The sequence below is a fragment of the Telopea speciosissima genome, chromosome 10, assembly GCF_018873765.1.
Source record: "Telopea speciosissima isolate NSW1024214 ecotype Mountain lineage chromosome 10, Tspe_v1, whole genome shotgun sequence".
Classification (NCBI taxonomy): Eukaryota; Viridiplantae; Streptophyta; class Magnoliopsida; order Proteales; family Proteaceae; genus Telopea; species Telopea speciosissima.
In genome coordinates, this window is record NC_057925.1 from 16,955,095 (window position 1) to 16,981,807 (window position 26,713).

The 26,713-nt window shown below is 39.1% G+C and overlaps 1 protein-coding gene across 1 annotated transcript; it reads left to right on the forward strand.

The window, feature by feature from the left end:
- Window positions 1–3,169: 3,169 nt before the first annotated feature.
- Window positions 3,170–26,713, forward strand: LOC122641621 (kinesin-like protein KIN-7O). The gene is made up of 18 exons (XM_043834907.1): window positions 3,170–3,438; window positions 3,521–3,610; window positions 4,339–4,457; window positions 15,510–15,623; window positions 15,711–15,792; window positions 15,912–15,979; window positions 16,067–16,141; window positions 16,251–16,396; window positions 16,479–16,581; window positions 18,886–18,966; window positions 19,179–19,247; window positions 19,330–19,389; window positions 19,478–19,639; window positions 22,886–22,942; window positions 25,780–26,031; window positions 26,125–26,190; window positions 26,276–26,461; window positions 26,582–26,713. The coding sequence occupies exons 1-18, from the start codon at window positions 3,306–3,308 to the stop codon at window positions 26,699–26,701; spliced, it is 1,983 nt and encodes a 660-aa protein (XP_043690842.1). The 5' UTR covers window positions 3,170–3,305; the 3' UTR covers window positions 26,702–26,713.

Here is a 26,713-nt window from a genome sequence, read left to right on the forward strand (position 1 = left end):
TTCTTCACCATCATTTGGATTTGTTCTTTTTCGGTGAACCTATCCCACATTAGGATAGCCTTGCCCTTGACCTTGCTAGGTAGGCAGAAAATCCTTCATTAGGGTAAATGTCTGGTCGTTTCCAGATTCCTTCTGGTTAGTTCTATTTCAGTTATATATGGTTAAAAGTTTTTTGAAAGCTTTGGTCATATCCTCTCGAGTACGAGTGTGGGAGCAATCGAGACATGAGCCATCTATGTGTTGGCCTAGTTATAGAGAACTAAATACTTGAACAAATTGTTCGTCGATAAATTTTTTGAACCTTGATTGGCCTATGAAAGGCCCTCAGATGGGCCTTCGGGTCGGGTCTCTAGTTCCGTTAAAATTCCTGGACTTCCATTTGAATCCTTCTAGTAGTTGAGTCCTAGGGAAGAAACATAATCCCTTAGCATCTATGATTTCGGTGCTTAGTATTAAGGCTTGAATAGAAATTTGCTCATCTACTAACTTGACATTCAGAGCTAGCTTAAGTTTCTCAACCTTCTCACAAAGGGACTTATTTTATGGAGACTCGACACTAGACAAAGATTAGAGTTGAAGACGATGTCATTGTCGAGGATACCTACATTCGATTGTGTCGAGTTGAGGGCTGTTCCTAAACCCTCTATGGTAAGAAGGTCTTAGCCATGTTACTCAGTTCTTCAACAGTCTTCTTTAAACCAACTACCTCTGAACAAAAGAGATATACACCTGTAGATGTACTATCATTGGAACTCATGATGGACTCCAATAGTGAAAACAAAATGAATTCAGTGGTGCTGACTCAGTAACTAGAACAAGCCTCAGACCAATCCAGCCCCATTCAAAAGGTGGATATTCCCTAGTTGAATGTGAAATGGTGCCTAGATAAATAAATCCTCATTAGGCCTCGTCTCACTATACCATACCCTTTGATGTCATGATCCGAAAAGGGAATACGCAAGTATGATGCACACATAGAATTACACACAACGTTAGTCCGTCTTTAGGAACGTCAAGTCAATCCCGCTTGATAAAGAGGACTATGTATCGGTGCCATCCAATGGTCCTACACACAGTGTAAGAACCCAATTCAACACATGTAACCCAATTTATATTAGAAGATTCGCATTATAACGCTCATTATTATGGTATGTTTAGTTGCATATATAATTGATTTATATTGTTGTTAGAAAATTAAATTACTGTTAAATTTTTTTTAAAAAAATGCTAGTTCTCTAATAAGATTGATTGATCAAACAATGGTATTTGGACACGGGGTCTTTTGTATTAAGTAAAACATAAAGAAAGCTTTCTGACAATTCTAATATTCTCAAATCCGATCTGTATTGGAAGTGGTATGCGCGAAAATCCTGTCAAACTACTCTGAATGAAAATATTTTTATAAATATCAAACCAATTGAATATTTTGGCGCTCTCTTGGTTTTCACTTATGTTTTACCATCTTAAGATTTATGTAGTTTTTAGGTATGATAAAACCCCAATATTTAGACAGTTGAAAATTTCATCTACCATCGAAAATCCGATTTTTGTTCTTGAACTAGGAGGTTGACTTTTATCCATTTGGAATTTGAACTTTTAACAATTTTTATTGGATCCAAATGGGGGTATTTTCTTATTTACGAATTACATTTTAATTCAAGCCTCTCTCTTGACATTTTCTCTGGAGAACGAAACAAAGAAGAAGACTGCAACTGGAGAGATTGAAATTGACGATCGTAATGCTGCTGCAACCAGAGATCGAAGATTGAAACCACGATCGAACCTTCAAGGCTTCCAGTTGCATCGTCTTCTTCAGGGCTCCACTGAAGTCTAAAACCCTAACCATACAAATGGATGCTATAAGAAAGCAACTCGATGTCCTCACGAGTGTGAACCGTAATGTCAACGTGAGAGCAGTGAATCACAAGTACTGCGACAACGATGTCTGTCGTTTATTCTTAGTTGGGCTTTGTCCCACAAACTATTCCAATTAACAGTACAATTCTTGCTTCCCTTCTCCCTCTCCGCTTTGATTCCTTGCCTCATTTTTTTTTAGTGTTACCATACAACATTTCAAAACTAAAAAAGGCTCAATGTGAACCGTAATTCAACGTGAGAGAAGTGAATCAAAAGTACTGCGACAGTGATGTCTGTCGTTTATTCTTAGTTGGGCTTTGTCCCACAAACAACATCTCCTCTCCGCTTTGATTCCTTGCCTCATTTTTTAGTGTTACCATACAACATTTCAAAACTAAAAAAAAGCTCAAAAAACATAGAAACACAAAAAACTGTGCCAGACTTAAGGGTTTCAAAACTAAAAAAAGGCTCAAAAAACATAGAAACACAAAAAACTGTGCAAGACCTAAGGGTGTCAAAATGGAATCGAAATCGATTGTCGGAACCAGAATCGACCGTTTACGATCGAACTGAACCGCACTGTATAAAAACGATGCGATTCTAATTTCATAGGTTCTATTATCGGTTTGGTTCGATTCAAAACCAGAAAACCGTCGGTTAACCGAATAGAAACTGGGTAGAAAATCGAGATTAGGAATACTCTTATTTGTTTAAGAATGGGGTTAAGCACTCTAAAATATTAGGACTCCTTACTGGGATTTTTTTGAATTTCAGTTTGAGTGCCAAATTCATGAAGGGACAGAAGGTTTTAGTACGAGAATGTCTTAGTGGACTTTGTTAATGAATTGAGTGGGGTATGGATTAGTGATGTCCTCAGGTTGGTTTCCCTTGCGGTACTTAGCGGCCTTGAGTAATCACTTAAAGTTACCATTGCAACTAGTATGCCTAAATGAACTTTGCCTAGAGTTAGATGTATATGAAACAGTATAATATCTCCCACATAACAAGGATATAGAAAATAAAATTAAAGGGTACAAGGTGAAACTGGTATTACAAACTGCATGTAAACTGGATAATAAAAACTGAATAGAAACCATTAAAACCGCACCACATATAAAACGATTCTGATTTTGGGTGATTCTTATCTAGTGCGGTTTTGATTTCTACCTTGCAAAATATGCACCGAACCGGAACCGCACCGTTTGACACCCTTAGACCTAGAAACACTCAAAAAACTCACAAACGATGCCATATGGAGCCTTTACTGTGGGATTATAGGGGGTTGTTTTGGTAAATTCCAGTTTCTGACATTCGAAATTCTCCCTCAAGGCGGGAAACACAGCCTGAAGAGTGATTTTCCTTGGGCCTAAACTCAAATTGGGGCTTTGATTTCTAAAATTTCTCAGTTCCCTCGAGAAACCATCTCGCTGAGCTTCACAGATCGGCAAATGGAGAAGTCAGAGAGGATCTATGTCACTGTACGCGCTAGACCTCTCTCTCTGGAGGACGCAAAGACGAGCCCCTGGCGAATCTGTGACGAGACCATCTCCCTCGCTAACCAGTCCACGAAATTCGAATTCGGTACCGCTTGTCTATTTATTCTTCCCTAGGTCTCTGCAATTTACCTTCTAGTGTTTTGAAATCTCTTTCTTCTGTACTGCAGATCGAATATTTGGAGAAGATTGCAAGACTGTAGAAGTCTACGAAGCTCGGACCAGAGAGATTGTTGCCGCTGCAGTTCGTGGTTTCAACGGTCTGTATGCTGATTGTGAACTGTTAGTTTGCATTTTCATATGTTTATGTTTTTCGTTTTGGATTTGGATCATAATTGACGTTGAAACTAGCAGTGCGTTATTTTTGTTTACCTTTTCTACTAATTGTTTCATTAATTATCTGTTTTTTTGTAGAAAGTGGGTAAAATTTCAGGCTTCTTTAGGTGGAGAGTGAGTATGGTTTACTGTGTATAAAATTAGAACTAATGCAATGAAAATCTGGACAGTCGCAGTAAATTTATCAGGGGAAAGAAGGGTAGCCCTCTAACATGTCAAGTGGGGGAAAGAATGGATGTATTAACTGAAAGGCAAGGTCAAACAACTTATGTTAATTGAGTCCCACACATCCACACACATACAGAAATCTCATATGATTAGTAATGTTGAATAAGTCCAGTACATTTGGTTGGTGCATCTAAGCGAAGAATTCAACTTTGCACTTGGCAGTATAGCATGAGGAACCTTGTTATCATGGCAATATACACATACAGCTTGCATGTCTCATCAAAATTTCGAAATAGGAGTTGACAAAACGAGAAATCACATACAGTAGAAAGTAGAAACACTAGTTCTCTTATTATCGTTTGATGAAACCTGGTTGTTATGTCTTATTTGCATAATGTTCTGATAATATGGTTTATCTTTTACATTTTTTTGTCGTCACATATATCAATGTTAAGTTATTGTTTCCTCTTTTACTTTTTCACAGGCACAGTATTTGCATACGGACAAACTAATAGTGGAAAAACACATACAATGCGAGGATCAGCTGCTGAACCAGGGGTTATCCCTCTTGCAGTTTATGATTTATTCCAGATCATAGAAGAGGTAACTGTTCACAATTCAACAAATAGTTGCTGATAAACTCGGCTTGCCTTGCTTGTAAGATAGCAATATCAATCTTTTTGTTAGACATGGTGCATGGTTTCTCCATAATAAAATGCATTTTTTTTTTGAAATATAGTGGAACTTATTCATTGAGGGCAGACCTTGGCGCAACGGTAAGGTTGCTCCATTGTAACCTAGTGGTCTCAGATTCACCTTAAGTTATCCTAAAAGAGCTGAAATAAGGTAGGAAAACTTTCCATGTGTTGCTGATAAAAATACAACTGATGCAAATCAGATTACATAAGAAATGCATATATCTTTTTGACAGATTCAAGCAAAGGAATGGATTCAAATCTGATGAAGCACCAAAATTATCTAACTTTGCATTTATCCCAGCATTTGCAAGGGGAGAGGCTTTGCATGGTCCATGACTCTGTGAGATGCTGATTGAGGCTTAGGTGGGAATTGGATGCCCAAGTCATAAAATTTTAGTTTTACTTTCATATGTGGAATAAAAAAAAACAAAAAAGAAAGAGAAATTTTTTTTGCTATTGCTTTTTCTTCGTCCCTATATCATCGATCCTGTTGCAATTGATCTCTCACAGGTTATTTCCCTAGTTTGAGATCAATTCTGCATTTATCACTGTTTTGCTTGATTTCCTTTGTTCATTCTGCCTAATATGCTTATCTATCTTGCATTAACAACCAGGGATACTAAGAGTAGGAAACATAATCCTTGATTCTCATTATGTTGTCTTTGTTGATCCTAGGTTGACACTGAGAGGGGGGGTGAATCAGTATTCTTAAAAAATAATCCCTAAATTCCAACCCTATGTTGATGTTGATGGAGAAGACTTCAAGCAAACCTGATTGGCTGGGGCAATCCCGTAATTACCAATCCCACAACACACATGCACGTCCACCTCGCAACTATTGTGTGGCCAGGTCTACCAGACCGTGCACCCCACTCTGTAGATCAAACATACTCCAATATATGCAATGAAAGTAAAGCAGACAAGACACCAAATTTACGTGATTCGGCCAAACTGCTTACGTCCACAGAGCAATATCCTATCCAGGGTTTCGTATATTACTCAATACACTACTCAAATTTTGACTGCAACAACAGCCCAGGAACTACAATCCTTCCTGCTTCGGTTTGTGTAACAACACAAACGAGGGCAACAACCCCTTCTCCAATCAAGCCTCAACTTGAATGGAATTACAATCCATCAATTGAGAGTACAAGAATGTAAAACCCCCCAATACAAGACCCAACATTAGGGTTTTCACACAGTCTAGGGTTTCAACAAAGCAAACAACCTAGAACATAAAAAATAGGGTTTTATAGAATTAGATTACCTCTTACAAAGTAATCCCAACAACCATGAAGCCTCTGATGCATAGAAATTGTGTTTGTGTATGCTCCACTGCTCAAACCATCTTCAATATGGAGTCATCGAGCATAAACTAGTGATTTCTTCAACTTTCCGTGGTCAGACGACGCTACAACTAGTTCCAATGGCTTTCTCTCGAAAAAATACCCAATTTCAAAATTTTTTTTGTCCAATTTGGACTCCGGATGGCTAAGATACGACCTTCCAAAGTTGAATGCTCCAAAAATTGGTAACCAGTGGCAAATCCGTAAATAAAAAGATTCTTTGTGACAAACCGTGCACAAAAGGAAAACGCGTCAGAGATTTTCATTCTCTGCCTTCATTAGAAATGGGGGTGATGTCATGCCGACATCACACTCCTCTACAAATTAATTATTTCCTTTATTTCCTCCATTTTTTTTCTAATGAACCAAATCTGATGCAAGATGCCGATCCGACGCTCAAGGAGATTCTGGAGTTTTAACAAAACAATGGTCATCCACTGTTTACAGAATCACACTAAAAATGTAAGCCAAAATTTTGGCTAAGTATAAGCTTTTGCCTATTCCAAATTTGCTCCGTTTTCGTGCATCAACACGAAAAAATCTGTAACTTTCTTGTCCAACACTGAAATGATGTGAGACTAGTTGCGTTGGAACCGTGAATCGACGAACTTCATTTCTCGTGAAGGTCACTTCACCCAGAATTGCCATTAAACCTTCAAAAAATGACCTTAAAGTCACTGCCATTGCATGAACCTGTGAAATCACAACTTTAACAGTATGAAACCTTCACCTGCTGCTTCTCCCCTCTGCCAAACACTATATAAGGACTTAATATGCTGTTAAATGGTGTTCTTCAAGTGTGGGTACCCCTTTAACCCTACCAAATGACCAAAATACCCTTATAGCTGTGTAGGTAACTGTTTGACCATTTCAGCTTTTCCAAACCACCAATAGCTACTGCCACAACACCACTATGACCAAATTCGTTGCCAACAATGACAACAACATTCCACACACAACAATGGACTAACAGTCTTAATTGTCTATATTCCATCCATCAATATTTTCTAGAATGGATGCTTCAGAAGTTTTTGTTTCCTCTAATATTGCACTTCTCTATCCCCTTTTAATATAGTTATTATTTTTAACAGTTTCTTTGTCGGGCTTTCTTTACAACCTGATAAAAATATATGGAACTTGCTAAGTTGTATCCCAACTACTTGGCATTAGCTACAAGAAACTGTTATTCTATTCTACTCCATTTACTGCCATCTCTGTTGCTGACTCATTAACATTCTCTTTTTTGACCTCTTCAACACCTCCAACATGCATGATACACTTTCCATTGTAGAATGTTTTTTTTTTTTAAAGTGAATAGAAAATTTTATTAGAGAAGAATCAAGGTAGCGGGGCATTGTGGTCTTCGCGATGCATGGCCAAAACTTCTCAACTGATTACCATTCATATTTTCACCTATTGGTGCTTTTCCTAGTAATTCTTGTAATCATTCTCATTCTATCCTTCCGAACTCAGCTATACCAGTTTTATAGTCTAAGTGCGCTACTCTAGATTGATACAGGGAACCTATTGAAGGCTGCTTTCTGCTTATTCTGGGAATTATTTTTAAGAGGTTTCTTCTTATAACACTTGGAAACACATATTATCTCCTAGCTACACGTGTTAGCATATGAGACATGATCTTGCGGCTCAAAGTAGATATGCTTTATCAGATGGTGAACTGATCTTGCTGTTTTTTTGAGGGAGTTGGTACTCTTTTTTTTTTTCTTTAATGATGGGAACAATTTACAAGAGCAGAAAAATCTGACCTAGCATGGCACTTACAATGTACAAATTAAGGATGTAAGCCAATCACAGTAGAGAATCATATCCATACTAGGTCACTATATGAACCACAAAACATGTTCTCCATTCTTCATATTCCTTGTCAACTCATCCACCACAGAGTTGCTAGATGTAAGTGTTGGATTATATGGGCCGGAATACCGTGGGGGGTATTCTTAAGGGTGTCAATTGGGACAGTTCTCGGTATCTGGGACGGGACGGTACCGGTACCGGTACTAAAAGTGCCAATCCCAGTACCGTCCCATTTAGTTAACGGGACCAAACCTAGATCCCAGTCCCGATTACTAGCGGGACGGGACGGTACCGGTTCTTAAACGGTTCTAGGCACTGTAGAAAAAGGGAGAAGAAGTTTAATTGTTTCTAACAAGGCGGGTTTATTAGTGTTGTGGAATTTTTTCACTATCATGAAATCTAAGTTGTCTACTGCTTTTTATAAAGCAACTTAAATTATGAAATCATAGTTTTACTTCTTCAAACTCTCTAAGATCATATGTAATAAGCTTCTCATTTTTTTAAATATAGAGAAGTCCTACAAAATGGAAGAATCCCGTTGTGTTTCCTCTTTGATTTTTCCAAACAAAACTTTATTTATCACACATGTCACATGGTAGTATGGTACGAAGTACGAAGTGCAAAAAGGAAGAACCTGGTAGATGTAGTTGGTCGAGGGAGAAGGGAGTAGCACTGTAGTAGGTTCTGTGAGGAGAGACTTCAAGCTACAGGTTGTTGACCTGTTGTTCCTTTTCATATTCAAAAGGCAATTAGTGAAACCCTAATGAGTCGAAATTCTTATACCCTTTCTTTTTTTTTTTTAAAAAAAAAAAAAATAAAAGATCTTATATACTCTTTCTTTTTAAACAGTACTAGTAATTTCGGTACCATCCGGTACCTAATTGGTATTTCGGTACTGGTACCGTTGGGAATCCCGTCCCAGAACCTTCCCATCCCATTTATCATTCGATACCAAAATCAGATACCAGTACGGTCCCATTTACTAATGGGACGGTCCGGTACCGGATTTTAGCGGGACGGTATTGGGACGGTTCCCGGTTCCGGTCCCAAATTGACACCCTTAGGTATTATGGACTTTTTTACTGCTTTATTCTTGTTTCTATTATGTGGGTTTAGTCCCACATTGCTTACATGTAATTCTATCCTCTGTTCTCAATAATATAAATAAAGAGCTTGGGGTGATCATTAATCATCCAAGCATTACTCTAGTTTTATTCTATTAACATGGTATCAGAGCAGGTTTCGAACTAGGGTTCTTCACAACCCCATTCTTAATTTGTTTTCTTCTTCTTCACTTCTTTTCCTTTTCTCTTCTCCTTCTCTTCTCCTCTCTTTTGTTCTCCATTCTCCCATAGGGCAGCACTGATGAGGTGATCACTAGATCCAGTTGCTGCCCTCCATCACCTCATTCAATGACAACAAATTCTGCTCGTAGGAACCAGCCTCCCTGCCTGCGATATTTGAAGCTTCAAGTGTTTTTTGGATTGATTTCATCTCTAAAAAAGAAATCAATCCCCCATATTGAAGATCAAGACCTACAGTAGATTTCTCCAAGTTCTTGTTTCCATTCTTTGAAGGTTTCCTCAGATCGATCCTTCCCAACATCAGGGTTTTCTCAAAACCCTGACAATTGTTGATCTTGGGGTTTCAGATTTCCATTGAAGCTGATTTTTGGAGGAGTGATCCAGCACCATTAGAAAACCACTCGACCCAAATTTCAGCCCCTTTTGCTGAGTTTTTGATTGCTTTCTCTCCTACATCGATCTCACCAAATCAGGGTTTTTTCCAAAACCCTGCAAAAGCCGATCTAGGGGATTGCCATCTCTGTTGTTGCTGATTTTTTGGGATACCTATTGCTGCATATAAAGAGGTCTCTCCCTCAATTTTCAGCACTTCTCTTGGAGTTTTTAATAGCTTTTCCCTCACAACAGACCTTCACTGCGATTTGGGCTTCTCTATTGTGATCATGGGTGACTCAGCTAATTCTACTGCAACTTCTGTTGGTGATGGCCAAGGCAAATCAGAATTTCATACCTTTCCTACTAATCCAATCAAACTGGATGGTTCTAATTACTTACTTTGGTCTTGGTCTGCTTCCTTTGCCATTGCTGGCCGTGGCCTTACTGGTCACATTAATGGCACCACTGTTATACCAACTGAGACTGGTCATGCTCAAGAAAGATGGCTTGCAAACAATGGTGTTCTCATGTCCTATCTGATTGGTTCTATGACTTTAGATCTGCAACATAATTTTCTTCTCCTTGATACAACCTCTCAGATTTGGGCTGCTTGCAAGGAAACTTACGGGCAGCTTGGCAATGATGCCCAAGTATATGAACTCAAGCAGAAGGTCCTCCACACTACTCAAGGAGAATTTTTCAGTTTCTAAATATTATGCTACTCTACGCAGTCTGTGGCAACAATTGGACCACTTCGCTGATTTCCACCCTACTACAGTTGCTGACATTGCTTTATATAAGAAGCATGTAGATAAGATCAGGGTGTATGATTTTTTGGCTGGTTTAAATGTGGAATATGACCAGATTCGTGTTCAAGTATTGGGCCATAAGCCTTTTCCCATACTTGAACAATCCTATGCCTTGGTGTCCTCTGAGGAAAACCGTAGGGCTGCTATGTGCACCCACCTATTGTGACGGATCAGCCCTCAAGGTCTGCTGCCCCGGCTACTCTTGCACCTGTTGGCACTGCTTCTCTTGGTGATTCTATTACAGGGACTGTTGTTTGTGAGCGTTGTCACAAACCCTACCACACCAAAGAGAAGTGCTGGAAACTTCATGGGAAACCAGTTGACTTCGAAGCAAAAAGGGTTGCCAAGACAAAGACAAAGCCAAAGCCAAAGAACAAGGCTCATCACACTGAGACTGTTACTACAGCCCCTGCTATTGACATTGGTCTATCCCAGGATGATCTACAGGCATTCCTACGTGTGCTAAGGACTTCCGCTGCTGCTGCCTCTACTACATCTGTTGATACTGCCACCTCCCCTGCTCCTTCAGGTTCATACTTTGCCCGGTCAAGTATTCCATTTGGGGGTCATTGTGCTTCTGTAGCTTCACATCCTTGGATCATAGATTCTGGAGCTACAGATCACATGACCGGTTCCTCTAGCCTGTTCCATCGTTATTCTCCCACTTCTGGGAAAGACAAGGTCAAAGTAGCTGATGGTTCCCTTTCCTCCATATTTGGAAAAGGAATCATCAACTATACTTCTGCTCTTCCTTTGTCCTCTGTTTTACATATTCCTAATTTTACTACCAACCTTCTTTCTATTAGTAGTATTACTCGTGATCTTAATTGCGAAATAACATTTTTTCCTTCCCATTGTGTTTTTCAGGATCTGGGCTCTGGGAAGACGATTGGATTGGGTAAAGTACATGGTGGATTGTACTTGCTTGAAGATGGTCGTCCCTCTCCACCACCATTACCTTCTCCGCTACCTCATAACTCCTTGGTCTCTTTTGAACTTTACCAATGGCACTCTAGATTAGGTCACCCTCCATTAGGCATTTTAGCACATTTATTTCCTAGTTTGATCACCCCATGTACTAAGGATGACTTTTTTTGTGAGGCTTGTGTTTTGGCCAAACAGACACGATCAACTTATTCCTTATCAAATAAAAGGAGTTCTTATTTTCAATTGGTGGATTCTGATGTTTGGGGTCCTAGTCATAGAACATCTCTTTCTGGTCACCGATGGTTTGTTTCTTTTATTGACTGACTGCCACTCTAGGCACACATTAGTGTATCTTTTATACACAAAAAATCAGGTTTTTGAGTGTTTTCGGCATTTTCATAAATGGTCCAAACTCAGTTCCAGGCTACTCTCAAAATATTGAGAAGTGATAATGGAACCGAGTATAAAGAATCTCAATTTCAGAACTATCTAGTTGACCATGGTATTGTTCACCAGACCAGTTGTGTTGATACCCCTGCCCAGAATGGTGTGGCAGAAAGGAAAAACTGCCACTTGTTAGAGATGGCCAGGGCTTTGATGTTTGCTAGATATGTCCCATCTCAGTATTGGGGAGATGCTATCCTCACTGTTGCCTATCTCATCAATAGGCTACCTTCCCGGGTTCTTGACTCCCGTAGTCCAGCTGAAGTTTTACTGGGGAATTCCTCCTTTGTTGTTACTCCCAAGGTGTTTGGTTGTGTATGTTATGCTAGAGATACAAAATCTCCAGGCAAACTTGAACCTAGGGGGTTACGTTGTATTTTCTTGGGTTATTCTCCAACCAAGAAGGGTTACAAGTGCTACTACCCCCCTTCCCGCCGTACTATGGTCAGTATGGATGTTATTTTTCATGAGACCGTTTCCTATTATTATTCACCACCTTTTCAGGGGGAGAGTTCTAGTGAAGATGTGCTGTGTTTTCAGGTTCCTCCTTTTCTAACCCCTACGGTTGTTGTCCAGCCACCTACGGCTGCTGTCCAGCCCCCTACTGGTGCTGCCCAACCTCCTTTGACTGTTGCTCAATCTCCTTTGGCTGCTGCCCAGCCTCCTCTGGTTGTTCCCCCCCTCATCCGAAGGGAGTCTTTTATAGGGGGAGACCATGGGAAAGAGTGTTATTGATGTTCCTATTTAGGGGGAGCTGACTCCTGTCCAGAGAACTATTGGTGAGTTTCAGAAGAAGATTGACAACTCCAATATGATCACCTATAAAAAGGGAAGCACCAAAAGGGGGGAGCTTCAATCCACTGTAGCACCGATACCCATCCAGTTGCCAGCTCAAGATCCAGATTCTTCCTCTCCTGGTAAGCCCTCTTTCTCTGACCTACCTATTGCTCATCGCAAAGGTACTAGGACTTGCACTCTTCATCCCATATCTCGTTTTGTTTCTTATAGTTCTCTTTCTCCTTCTTTTCGTGTATTTGTATCTTCTCTTTCTTTTGTTTCCATTCCTAAAAATTGGCAAGAAGCATTTACAAATGGAAAGTGGAAGGCAACAATGTTGGAAGAAATGAGAGCACTACACAAAAATAATATGTGGGATCTTGTGGCTCTTCCTCCAGGGAAAAAACCTGTTGGATGTAAATGGGTCTTTGTGGTCAAACAAAAGGCAGATGGGACATTGGATCGGTATAAGGCACAACTGGTTGCAAAGGGGTTTACTCAAACTTATGGAGTTGACTATCAGGAGACCTTTGCACCAGTGGCGAAACTCAACTCCGTAAGGGTGTTATTATCTTGTGCTGCAAATCTTGAGTGGGATCTTCAGCAGTTGGATGTAAAGAATGCCTTCCTCCGTGGGGAGCTTGAGGAAGAGGTATACATGGATGTTCCACCAGGTTTCTCTGATGACAGGACCAGGGGCAAGGTCTGTAAATTGAAGCATGCTCTTTATGGTTTGAAGTAGTCACCTAGAGCTTGGTTTGGCAAGTTTCATAAGGCTATGATTCCAGCAGGATATAAACAAAGAAATGTTGATCACACTTTGATCATCAGACGAGTTGGTGACAAAGTAACTATTCTCATAGTCTATGTAGATGACATTGTGGTCACTGGTAATGATGGTGATGTTATCAAGAAATTGAAGCACTTCCTTGGCCGTCAGTTTGAAGTAAAGAATCTGGGGACTCTAAAATATTTTCTAGGGATAGAAGTTGCTCGATCTTCAAATGGCATCTTTCTTTCTCAAGGGAAATATATCCTAGATCTATTGTCTGAGATTGGGTTGCTAGGTTGTCATCCTTCAGATACTCCTATGGAAGCTTCTACAAGACTTAGGGAGAAAGAGGGTGAACCTGTCGACAAAGGCCATTATTAGCAATTAGTGGGCAAACTAATCTATCTCTCTCACACCCGACTTGACATAGACATTGCTGTAAGTTTGGTGAGCCAGTATATGCATGATCCTTTTTCCTCCCACATGGAGGCAGTCCTTCGTATTTTGCGATATTTGAAGTCTGCTCCCGGAAAATGAATTCTTCTAGAAAAGGAATTCTTCTCTCTCCCAATGGTCATCTGAAGGTTGAAGTCTATATTGATGCCGATTGGGCTGGCTCTACTGGCAGAAAATCAATTTTTGGCTATTGTTCTTTTGTAGGTGGAAACCTTGTCACGTGGCGTAGCAAGAATCAGAATGTTGTGGCAAGGTCCAGTGCTGAAGTAGAGTTCCGTGCAATGACACAAGGAATCTGTGAACTTTTGTGGCTTAGAGGATTGTTGCAGGATATTGGTGTTGCTGTCCATCTTCCCATGATGCTTTATTGTGACAATAAAGCGGCCATTAGCATTGCTCATAACCCTGTCCAGCATGATCATACTAAGCATGTTGAGGTTGACCGACATTTCAGCAAGGAGAAGCTCAAAGCAGGACTCATCTGTGTTCCCTTTGTGAAGTTTGCTGATCAGTTAGCCGATGCGTTCACCAAGGGGCTAAGTTGCAAAGTGTTTCTTCCTATCTTAGTTAAGTTGGGCATGCACGACATATATGCTCCAACTTGAGGGGGAGTGTTGGATTATATGGGCCACAATACCGTGGGGGTATTCTGGACTTTTTTACGGCTTTATTCTTGTTTCTATTATGTGGGTTTAGTCCCACATAGCTTACATGTAATTCTGTCCTCTATTCTCAATAATATAAATAAAGGACTTGGGGTGATCATTAATCCTCCAAGCATTACTCTAGTTGTATTCCTGTTACAGTAAGTCTCCAATGGAATGAGATATTCCTTGAAGAGTGAAAGATCTGTGCAATTTAATGAGATGAGCATGTCTCCAAGCCCAAGGGCCTGTCCAGAAGGTGACCAAAGTAATAATCATATCCAAACCCTCAATCAAAAGTTATATCCGTTCCAAGGAAGCAATAGCATGCTAAACATGCATAATGTTCTACATAGTTGTCACGGCATCTAGGTCATCTTAGGTGTTGGAGGAGGCGAAAAGTCAAGGCCTAAGGCACCTGGACGCCTTGGTGATGCCTTGACAACTTTGATGTCCTGTTTCAACTCTTGAAGATTGAAATGCTCCTCCTTTCCCTGCTGGACCAGTATTCTTCAGAGGGCTACCAGACATTCATTTTGATGGATCCTAGACAGGCTCCAGCCAAATGTGTCTCATCTATGGGACAAAGGAGCTGATCTGTCTACCACCTTCCAGTCCCTTATGATGGGATTGAGAGTAATACATCCAAAGTCTAAATGCTTCAACAGTTGATGCCCATTTTTCTCCTCTAGTTCTCCAGAAACCCAAGTAGAGTATAAATTCATTAAAGCTTTTACAATTCTCCATTATAGCTTTTCTTGTTTCCAGAGAGTGGATTGGCAGGCCCCCAGAAAAGCTTGTCTAGAGGATGTCTTGCACAATGTATGAATAAATGGTTTACTGGCTGACCATCAGCAAAACAAATTTGCACTGCAGAAGAGAGTGGAGCACAGTTTTCACTCCTTTGCAACATTTTAGAGGGTGTTTGACTCATCCATGGCTTTTTTCAAATACCAATGATTTATTACTTTTGAGAGTCTTTGATCTTGCAAAATACCCTGAATGGGTAAGAGACCAAGCTTTTAATAGGGAGTTGGGGTGAATGTAATAAGCCATTGGAAGAGGATTTGAGTAAAAATATCCTTTTTCTCTTAGGAACTAGTTCCTTGTGCTATCTACACTTCCTTTTTACTGCCTTAACATTTTATAGATCTAATGAAAATTTGAAAACATGCACATTTATTTGTTCTATCAAATGAACCACTAAAATACTGCAGGTTATGATGTAGTACTTTTCTTACAAAAGTTTATTGCGGAAATTCATTGCTCTGTTATTTCTTTAATTCAGGATGTGGATCGAGAATTTCTTTTGCGAATGTCATATATGGAGATCTACAATGAAGAGATCAATGATTTATTAGCTCCTGAGCACAGGAAATTACAGATTCATGAGAGTCTTGAGGTGGTGTCTTTACTTGACAAATAATCTGGTCATATTCTATGAACTGTTTGACCCTAGCTGATAGTTTGCTTTTATGTCTCTTGGTAGAGAGGGATCTTTGTTGCTGGTTTGAGAGAAGAGATTGTTGCCTCTCCTGAGCAAGTACTTGATTTTATGGAATTTGGAGAATGTAAACCTCTATTTTTTGACTTGTTTATCTGTCTCTCTCCCTCCACCTTCTGTTTTTGTCATGTGTGCCAATCAATATGCACAGCTGATGTTCTAGGCATCTATCTCTCAATCATGCAGCTCATCGCCACATAGGGGAGACAAATATGAATGTTTACAGTAGTAGGTCCCATACTATTTTCCGCATGGTAAGAGTTAAAAAACTGAGTGTATTCTTTTAAATGTTTTTAGGGATATCTGGGAGTTTTTGAGCCTTTGTCTTAATATAACTGCAGATAATTGAGAGTAAGGAGAAATCTGATGATGGAGATATTGGAACTTCATGTGATGCTGTTCGTGTATCTGTTTTGGTATGTTTTAAATATCCCAATTTATTTACTAGATTCTAATATTTCTGTGCTCGTATTATATTTATATTTCCTCTTTAGTCTCATCCTGCTTGAGTCTCCCTGCTTCTAGAATTTGGTGGACCTTGCTGGTTCAGAACGTGCTGCAAAGACTGGTGCAGAAGGTGTACGTCTGAAAGAGGGTTCCCACATCAATAAAAGCCTGATGACACTTGGAACCGTGATAAAGAAACTAAGTGAAGGTGCAGAGAGCCAAGGGTGGGTCCTATCAATTAGTAAACAGCCAGTTTCAAGTGGTTTGTTTGATACTATTTCTTACTTCATTTAAAATTTGATGCAGAGGTCATGTGCCCTACCGAGATAGCAAGCTCACACGTATTTTACAACCTGCACTAGGTGGAAATGCAAATACTGCTATAATATGCAACATCACCCTTGCTCAGGTAATCCTCCATAAACTTAATACAGTCCTGGGCTTTTTTCATTTATTTTGCCTTCTGATGGATGAAGTAAAGATTTTAAATGAAGGTGCAATCTCAGGCTGTGTTTGTTTGTCAAGATATTGATAGAAAAAAGAAATGAAAAGAAAATTTTTTCCTTGGTATTTGGTTGGGATCGAAAGGAAATAAAATTAAAATTTTTTTTTTAAACCATGCACCACCTGCTCGTCAGCATACTCTTTGATGCAGTGTAGGGCTAGTAGGCTAGTCCAAACAGTTCCTTATTTAATTCACATGGGTGAAGTTATATTGCTAAATATAGCCCATCAATCCAGTATATGTGGGCCATATTATGATTATATTCAACTATTCAAGCCCAGAAATCCATAAAGCTCATGCTTGGTCACGGGTTCAAGTGCTGGAAACAGCCTCAGGGGTAAGGCTGCGTACATTTGACCCTCCCCAGACTCTGCTAAATGCGGTAGCCTTGTGCACTGGGTAAGGCCTTATAAAGATCATGCTTGGAGAGGAGTTTGGGGAGTATTTTAACAGATTTGTGGGTCCCATTATAGATTGCGTGGAAGCTTTTTCGAAGGGATATTGAGCTGTTATCCATATTGAGGAAATATTTTATTCACTTTCTATTTTATTAGTTACTAATTTGGTGTCAATTCTGTTTGGACAGTAATAAGGTAGAGTTTCTATTTTTGATAGTTGCTATTTCTCCGTCTCTCTAATTGTAAAGGGGGAGGGGATGTAGGCACGATCTAGAAGCCTTCTAAGGGCTGTTTTTGAACTGTTTCTATTTTTATGTCTCTGTAATTGCAAGCAATTAATAAAGAAGCAGGGGTAGGACCCTCCCATGATTCGATGTTGAGGAAAAGAAGCCTTGTGTTGGTGCTGAGTGAGTCAGTTGCTTTGTGGAGAGTTATGATGAGAAGCCATGGGTGAGAGACCCCTCTTCCCTATCCGTTCTTTATCTTCTTCTTCTGTTTCCTTTTCTTCATTTGTCTATGCTGTAAACTAATTTCGGCAAGGAATATCGAGTTCTACTAGTTTTCTGTTGGGTTTTCCCTTGGTTAACATCCTGTTTTCATATCTGTTGATTCTAATTCTAATCACAGGGTTCTGTTGCTGGTTCTTAGTATCGGGTCTGCAGATGAGAGGTATCAGATCCGTTGGTTCTGTTTAAGGGCCACGCATGAGTCTGGCCCTCAGTTCCTTGTTCCTGGTGTCCTGTCCTTTATTGTTACTGACTCTCATTGTTATTGCAGAGTTTTCTTCAAGTTTTTCCAGCATGCAATCTTAGCAAGCCCCTATTCTGAACTCAGATTTCGACCATAGTTTCTGGCCTATCCAGCCCTTTGATTGGGTTCAGGTTTTGAAGTCTCGATCCTCCCTAAAGACTCTCCACTTGACCAGGACTTGAGGCCCATCAGATCACTAGATCAGTCGATCCGCAGTTACATTGAATCTCTCTTACTTTCTATTTTGTGATCTCTCTACTTTTTAGTTTTTACTTCTGTTACTGTCTGTTCTTTTCACTCCAACCAGTGGATGAACCTTAGGTTTTGGGTACATCATCAATCCTAAAGGGACTTCCTTCGACTATAATATCATTCCCACATATTCAATTATTTTGGTCACTGCGATTCTGGTCTACTGTAGGTTAGGACTTCATTAACCTAGTCCTATATCATTTGGTATCAGAGCCTATGGTTAAGCGTGACCCTCAAGCCTCTACTGGTCTCCCAGACTTTATAAATCATTTCACTGAATTGACGACGGCACTCACCGACCGAGTGCCCAATATGGAGCAAAGGTTTGATAACTCAATGGCTGGGATCACCCTACCCCCTAGGGCTGAAGCTATACAAGGACATTCTACTGCCAATAATGGCCAGCGGAGAGGACCTCAAAGAATCCTCACACTGGCACGTACTTTTGAGGACCATGAAAATGCACGAAACGATGATAATCATAAGATATACTTGGAGCTCAACGAGTACACTGGAAAGCATGGTCCGGAAGTATTTTTTGACTGGCTGTCATGTCTGGATGATTATTTTGATTGGCATGACAGAGTAAGTAAACTGTGGGCCTCATATTGTGTTTATAATGATTAAGCAGCACAATAACCGACATAAGAATTAAGAAATAAAGTACCAAGAGTGCCCCTCTCACTAACTAAGCTAAAACAAACAATAGAAACAAATAAACCATGGGCCTAATACATAGACTAACACTTAATAGTGCCTTTTGATTTTTTCCCCTGCTAGTATTGTGTACTATCTTGTTCACTTGCAGGTTCATGCTGATGAGACAAAAAGTAGCCTTCAATTCGCAAGTAGAGCATTACGTGTTACTAATTGTGCACGCGTAAATGAGGTTAGTTGTGATTCAACTTTCACTGACTATTTATCTTTTGGGAATCTTTTCTGCTTTAAAATTTTTTTTTTGTCTCCGTTGAGACTTTGTTATCTTATGATCCGTATATTTTATGCATCCGTGTATTTTATTCTTAAAACTTGACTAGATTTTCATTATATAGTATTGCAAATTTTACTTGTACTGTAGCTCTTTTCTTTTCATCCTGGCAGATTTTAACAGATGCTGCTTTGCTTAAGCGTCAGAAGAAGGAAATTGAGGAGTTACGAGCAAAACTGCGGGTTATTCTCATCTTTCCTTAAGGATTTTCTTTGATCAGTGTAAAATTACTTGTCTATACATTTACAGTGTTTTATGTTTTAGGAATCGCACTCGGAACATCTTGAAGAGGAGATTCTCAATCTGCGGAATACATTATTAAAGGTTTTCCAGCATTTTTTGTTTTGGTGAATCTAAATTTTACGATAATGCTTTGCACATAGTTCTTATCATTTGGAATCCCTCTTTGTAGAGTGAACTGGAAAGAGAGCGAATAGCTTTGGAGTTGCAACAGGAAAAGGAAGCTCAAGCTCAACGTGAGAGGAGGTTGCAAGAGCAAGATAGGAAAATAGAGAACTTGAGATCAATGGTGTTTTATTCAAATAGGGATGAGAAATCCGGTCATTATAAAAAGGTTCCAACTATACTATACACTATTATCTTTTATAATTACATGCAAAAATTGTTTCTCTACTGCCATAGTAAAAGCTCATTCTGTTCTGGGGCTGGTGATCAACTGATCAATAAACCAGACTTCTGGTACATCTGCATTTGTGGATAGAGAAATTATGATATTTCCTTGTTTAAATAAAATGAGAGTGTATTGTTTGGTCACTGCAACGACAAACCAGAAGGAAAACACTCAATTTAACCTATAGATTTTTTCAACAATGTTTTCTTAGATGTTGACTGGTCTAGTTCATTTTGTCGAAGATTCATGGAATTTCAATATTGCTTAAATTTATCTTGTCAATCCTTTTGAAAGATTTGGATAGAAGACTTAAATATGCTTCTTCACCATTGAATTGACAAATTACTTCGATTTGGGCTTATCCAGAGTGATACATCATATGCATGTGGAAATTAGGCTCTCTTTGGTATGATTTCATGGGGTTATTAATCGAAATTAGGGTGTTTGGTATGATTTTTTTACCTTGTTTATGAGAAATTGAAATCAATTTCGTCTGAAATAGTGAAATAGTTGAAGAGAAATTTCAAAAATTTCACTGAAATTCTTTCGACCTATTTTGCGTTAAGTTGTTTAAAGAGCACATATTTGCAACTGGGCAAACATGTCATTTACCTTCTAAACCTTAAAACCCGCCTCTCCCTCTCTTCCTCTCCCCATAATCAACACCATTGTTCTCTTTCTCTTGTTTTGGGCCTGGACGAATAGAGAACCCCATTGAGATTGCAAACCTGATCTCTCTGAACCAGGGCCACTAGAGAATAAAGATGGTGCTAACCTAGTTCAAGAATACATGTCGCTTAGAAAAATCTGCAACCCGCCAAGTAAGGAATCTGTTGCAAAGACTTCTTCGCTAAAGGGAAGCAACTCTTCACCAAACAAGGAATCTGTGGTTGGAGATGTAATTGGAAATGAGCAACAGGGGATGGATAGTTGTAAAGTAGATGAAGGCTCTGAAGGTGATGATGAAGACACTACATTTTGTAGTTAAATCATGTAAACAAAGAATCTGATGAGGCCATGAGGGTTTGGCCGTTGAGGAAAGTGGGGTTACTTCTGTTTGTGGATCAACTGAAGATGAGATTTATGAAATCCAGCCCCTGGAAACAACATGTTTGAATATTTGCCCCATGGAAAAATCCAGAGATGGTGGGCAGCAAAGAATTCAATCATTTATCAGCGCTTGCTGCAATAGATGAGTTAGTTGGCGAGGTTATTGTTGAGGTTCTGTCTGGAGCAGAAGGAATTTCTTCTGTCACCATAGAAAACGAATGAAATCCAGCCCTTGGAGACAAGGTGTTTGGATCTTGGTTCCACAAAGAACCCAGTGACTGTGGGCTGCGAAGAATGTGATCAAAGTGCTGGTCAATTAGAGCTCCAGCTTGAGACTGTCACAAATCAGCTTGCTCTTCAATCAGAAACTGATGACTCGGTATCTGATCAGCAACAGAAAATGAATGACAGCACTAACCCAGTTCGTTGTCATTTTGTTGATATATTTTTTGGGTCCTATTAACTATTTAACCAAGGTGTTAAATCTTGGTTTTGAGGCGGGTTTCGACCCTGGCTGAAACCGAGATTTCCCAGGTTTCGACCGAAACATGGTATTTTCTGGGCATAACTCGACATGTCATGTGCTGTCAAAACGGTTCGAAACTACTGAAACTAGTCAAAACTAGTTAAAATAGGTTGAAACTTGCGAAACCGAGATATCTCGTTCGGAATTGCAAGTTTCGAACGAGATTTAGAACCATGTATTTAACTGATCTGTTGGAGAAATGTGACACGATTCCAGAGCTGGAGAATGTAGCTGACCCAGTTCCTGCTGAAGTTTTAGCAATTGAAAATCATTCTATAGATGACTCCATAGAGTGTTTTGATGAGATTCCAGAGAATGGCACTGAGATGAATGCAGGAAGTGGTTCTGAAGGAGTGGGGGATAACAAATCAGGCCGTGGCGATTCTACTTTGTATCTTGAGGATAAGATTTCTCAAAAATTAAAGTTACCAAATGAAATTTTTTTTTTTTTTTTTTTGGATGAATAAAAATTTAATTACGAAGAAAAGAGGAGGAATATACAAGCCCGGAGGCCAACAAAGCCAAAGCTAGCCAGAGACTAGTTAGGGCGCAAAATGGTGAGAGGGAGACCCCAGGAGACAGCAATAAGCCTGTTCCTTGGGGTATCTCTAACACTACTCGGGGAAAGGGATAAAGCTTTAGATGAAACATCAAAGAAGATGGTCTTCCAAGTCTTGTCAAAAGAGCGGGAGTTGGACATCCATCTTCTGAGGTTACGCTCCATCCAAATGTGAGATATAGTAGCATAAAAGGCAAGCTTTCCAACCGTGTCACCGATCGATTTGCCTCCAAAAGACATATGAATCCAAACCCATTCACGAGAGAGGGGAAGAGGCCTTCTACGAGCAGGCCAGCAATGGCAAAGAACTCGGTTCCAAATGGAGGCAGCAAAAGGGCAAGTGAAGAAAAGATGATCTATGTCTTCATGCCCATTCCAACAGAGGCAGCATCTAGGAGAGACTTGCTAGTTGCGGTGGGAGAGGAAAGCTTGAGTTGGGAGGCAATTTGCTAGGGCACGCCAAGCAGTAAAGCTCTATCTTGGAATGTGACCTTTGAACCAAACCACTTTTTGCCAAGGACAGGGGGTCCCTCTGTGTCTGACCATGTCCCAAGCGGGATGAATTTTTTTTTTTTTAATTGATGCAACCAAACAATTTCCATTTCATGACCAAAAATCCATTTGTTGTCATATTTCAAGAAATCAGTGAAAGTTTGAAATTTAAATTATACCAAAGAGAGCCTAAGAAAGAACGAGAGCATGAATAAACTCGAATTTTATGTAAAAAGCTGCTCATATATGCTCATATATGTTATTCAGATTCCATGTAAAGTTTTCTTGTTTGTGCCCGGCAACATCTTCCCCCCACCCTCTCCCTTTTTCTTGTTTCTTCCTCTGTGATATCTCAGGTACCTCCTTTGTTGATCGGAACTTTTTCTATCATAGCCTTATTAGTTAGCAGTGAGAATTGTATCTTAACCAGATATTTCATCATTGGGCTTCCTCAGTAAATTTATTTCAAGTGACTTGTCAACCATCTGTCCTTGTTAGTTTATTCAATTTTTTCTTTTTCTTCTTTGTCAACTTTGCTTAAGATTCTGCTCTCTGATTGTAGGATAAGAGGCGGGATACATGGTGTCCAGGTGCTCTTTCACGAGAGGCTCTTAAAGAGGTACCTAGTGTAGGTTTTGCAACTAAATGTTTTATTTGTTTTACTGTATGTATCATCCATAACTCCATGGGTTTCTATCACTGGTAACTGTGTCAAGAATTTGTCTAATAGTACCTTTTATATTAATGTCTCTCCTCCGTCATTGTCGTACTGCTGCGGCTTCACAATTGCAAGGCTGTTTTCTTGTTTCATTCCCCCCCTCCTGTTTCTCAACAGAAGCTATAGATTTCCAATGTTCCAATTTTCATGCATCATCTTTGTTCTTGGGGAATTGCAAATTTGTGGGGTGGAAATTCGGGAACCATTGAATCATGTAAATTCTGAATTTAAATATATAAGTGATTCTTGTAATTGGATGACATTCCCAAAAATGGTTTTGATTTCAAAAGTAGGAAGAAAGAAACTAAGCATATGGGTAGGCTTTTCTTCTGGTTCTCATTTTGGTAGAATTTCTTTCGATATGAGAGCATCAACTATGTAAGAGGATCTCCTATAGCCTGGGAGGTTCTAAACAATGCATACGATTGAATGAGTTACTGCCAAAGCAAATGCAAAAAGAAAGAACAAAAAAATAACAACTTGGTTGGCTTGAGAGAGAGTTTTATATTCTAAACAAGGAAAGCAGGGAAAAAAGTTTATGATACACCATATAAAAAACAAGCACCAAATTGATCTTAGGTGTTTCATGTTGGAGGAGTTATAATCTAAGTAGAAGAGGAAATTCTTTTGGAACCTTTGCTGATTGGTGGTGTGTTGGGTTTTCATGGAAGAATGAAATTCCAGTATCTTTGAAGGCTCAAACTTGATGGCAGAGTGGTTGGTCATGTATACAAATAAAACTTTGATATTTTCAGCTGAGTAACACTACAACACAACAACTCAACCTTATCCCAACTAAATGGGGTCAGCTACACGGAGCCTTGCACACGTGCACACACACACATGCACACACACAGAAAAAAAAAAAAAAAAAAAAAACAAAGGGGAACACATCAGTCCCAACTACGAATTGTATATGGACAGATTATAGTCTTACAGAACTAATTGGATGTCCAAAATTTGTTTGGCTGGCGGACCTTCCTGCTTGTACATTTGAACTTGTTTAGGGTTCTTTTCCTTTTGATTGTATAGGCAAGGTTTAAAGTATCGGTATCGGGTATCGTATCGGTCGGGTGATTTTAAGAGACGTATCGTATCGTATCGGAGATACGTATTGAACACAACAGATACACATAGAAATGGTCAAGATACACATGGAAATTCACTTTTGGAACAAAAAACAATATAAATAAGCAATACATAACAAGTGTCATGCATAAACACTAAAATGGAGAATAATGTATAACCAAACAAGTGCATTAAATTGAAATTGTTATAAAAGATGAGGTTTCTTAGATGTTGTAATCGTTTATAGCCATGAAGAGTATTGGATGATGCAAAGGATGATGTTGTAGCACTCCTTGATTCATTTTTTAGTCCAAAAGTGTGAAAACCAAGATTAAATGCAAGATTTTAGTCTCTTGGTTAAGGGTTTTCCTTCATTTTTCCGTTAGAGTAGGAGTTGTATCGAGTCTAAGTGAAAATAGCTTTTTTATGGAATGTATCGGTACATATCGGTATGTATCGAGCTGTATCGGCCGATACATATCGATATGTATTAAACCACCCATAGAACCTTTTACTGGACGTATTGATATGTATCGGTCTGTATCGGGCGTATCGTATTGAATCGGTCCGTATCGGCCGATACAATACGTTACCAATCAAGACTTACTAGTTTCTAAAAAAAAGATACGTATCTGTATGTATCGTATCGGCATCAACCGATACCGATACGTATCAGTCTGTATCGTATCATATCGGTCGATACTTTAACCCATGTGTATTGGTTCATATTGAAATGCTGGTTCATATGATCTCACAACCATATTATGCCATCAGTCTTTTTCTCTCTCCTGAAAGCTCTGTTATCTGTTTCCTCCTTAGTGCTTTGAGATAATCTTAATGAAAATACCTAACAAACTATTTCATCACTCTTTTCGAGTATGGATTACCAAAACCACATCATATTATGGCTATCATAAGGATGAATCCAACTGCAGAAAGTTCGAAGAAATGGGCTGATATCTGCTTTACAAACCCACAATTTATGATGATTTGATTTTCTAAAAACCATCCTTGCTAATCTGAGATGAGGAATGAGGAAAATGTATTTGTTTAACCTCTTCAAACTGCTGAGCAAATTTACCAAAAAAAAAACTGCTGAGCAAAGAGTTCATGATGGAGAGTTGGTGGGGGTTGGGACAGAACAAATCATTGGTGATGGGTTTGATAGTAGGTTGAGAAGGTTCTAAGTGTTGGCAGGAGATGTGATGGGGATGGCAGATGGAGGATAAAATAAAGAATGTGATGATGGGAAAAGCAACAATGACTGGAGAAATGAAGCCTCAGAACGATCAGAAAATTTTATAATCAGGTAGCTTGAGACATGGGTCTTGATACCTGGAGAGGGTATTCATTGTACTTTCCTTGAGGCTTATTAGTACTAAGCTCTTATTTCTTTTAAGTTAATCCATATTCCTGCTAAGAGAAACTCAGAAATGATCCTCTTATTTTTCTTCTTAATTCCCAAATAGAGAGGACTAAAATGTTAGAAGCAAGTAAACCACTTTTACATTGTAAACATCTGTCAGGATTTCAATTAGTCAGGAAGAATCACCTCCTTACTCTTTCATGAAATTATTTATTTATTTTTTTAAACTTTCATGCTGGTTTGATTCTTTTGTGAGTGAATTTAATGGTCAAGGAACTACGGACAATCGCTACTGTCATTTCAGGTGTCCTCTGAAGCCCAGTCAAGGGTTTCTGTTATGGAGACCACAAGAGCTCAACGAGATACGGGGTTGCCCATCCCTTTTGAAGAATTAATCAAGGAAAGTGAAGTCACTACATGCCCTCAAGACATCTGCATACCTGATAAAAACTGCAATAATGACTCATCAGAGGACTGTAACATTCCTGATGCCCGTGCATTGTTGCATGTTACTAATAGAAGAAAACTGCCACTGAAAAAGAAAAGCTCAATTGTGGTGTGTTATCTGTCCATTCTTTCAATTTCTTGGTGTTGAGTCTATTGACAATTTCAACATATTAAAAACGTCTTAACTTTGTTTTCCTTACAGGAAAGCTCTGAATTAGCAGAAATGCAGGTGGAATACGAGGCTTTACTGTTGAAATTTGAGACTCAGGTTTCATCCTTTTTCCTTCTTTTTGTCTTCTCATATTTCTCCCCTCACAAAATTTCAGCATATTATTTAGTTCTATTATTTGCAGAGGACATCAAAAGACCTAGAAATTGAATGCTTAACAAAAAACTTAACTGATGTCTTGTGCTACTCAAATGGAGAAAATACGGATTCTTATAGTTGCAAGCTAAGTGGTAGTACTTTTGGTGGAGATAAAAATCTTACGTTGAGGGAGTCAGAGGCAATTATTGTGATCAAACAACTTCAGGAACAGGTCTTTTATATTAATATTGCTTGTGTTTTTTCAGTTTCATTTTTGAAAGACTTTTAGCAATATTGTGCTCTCTTACATTTTCATATTTAGGTAATGCATGTTGATTTCTTGTTATTGCAGATTAAGACATTAGAAGTGGAGAAGTCCACACTCCAGAAAAATTTGGACAATGTTGTTGAGTTAGCAACAGAACAGAATATATCTGCCAGAGATAAGTATGATGAGGTAATTTTGATATAAATGATACACGTG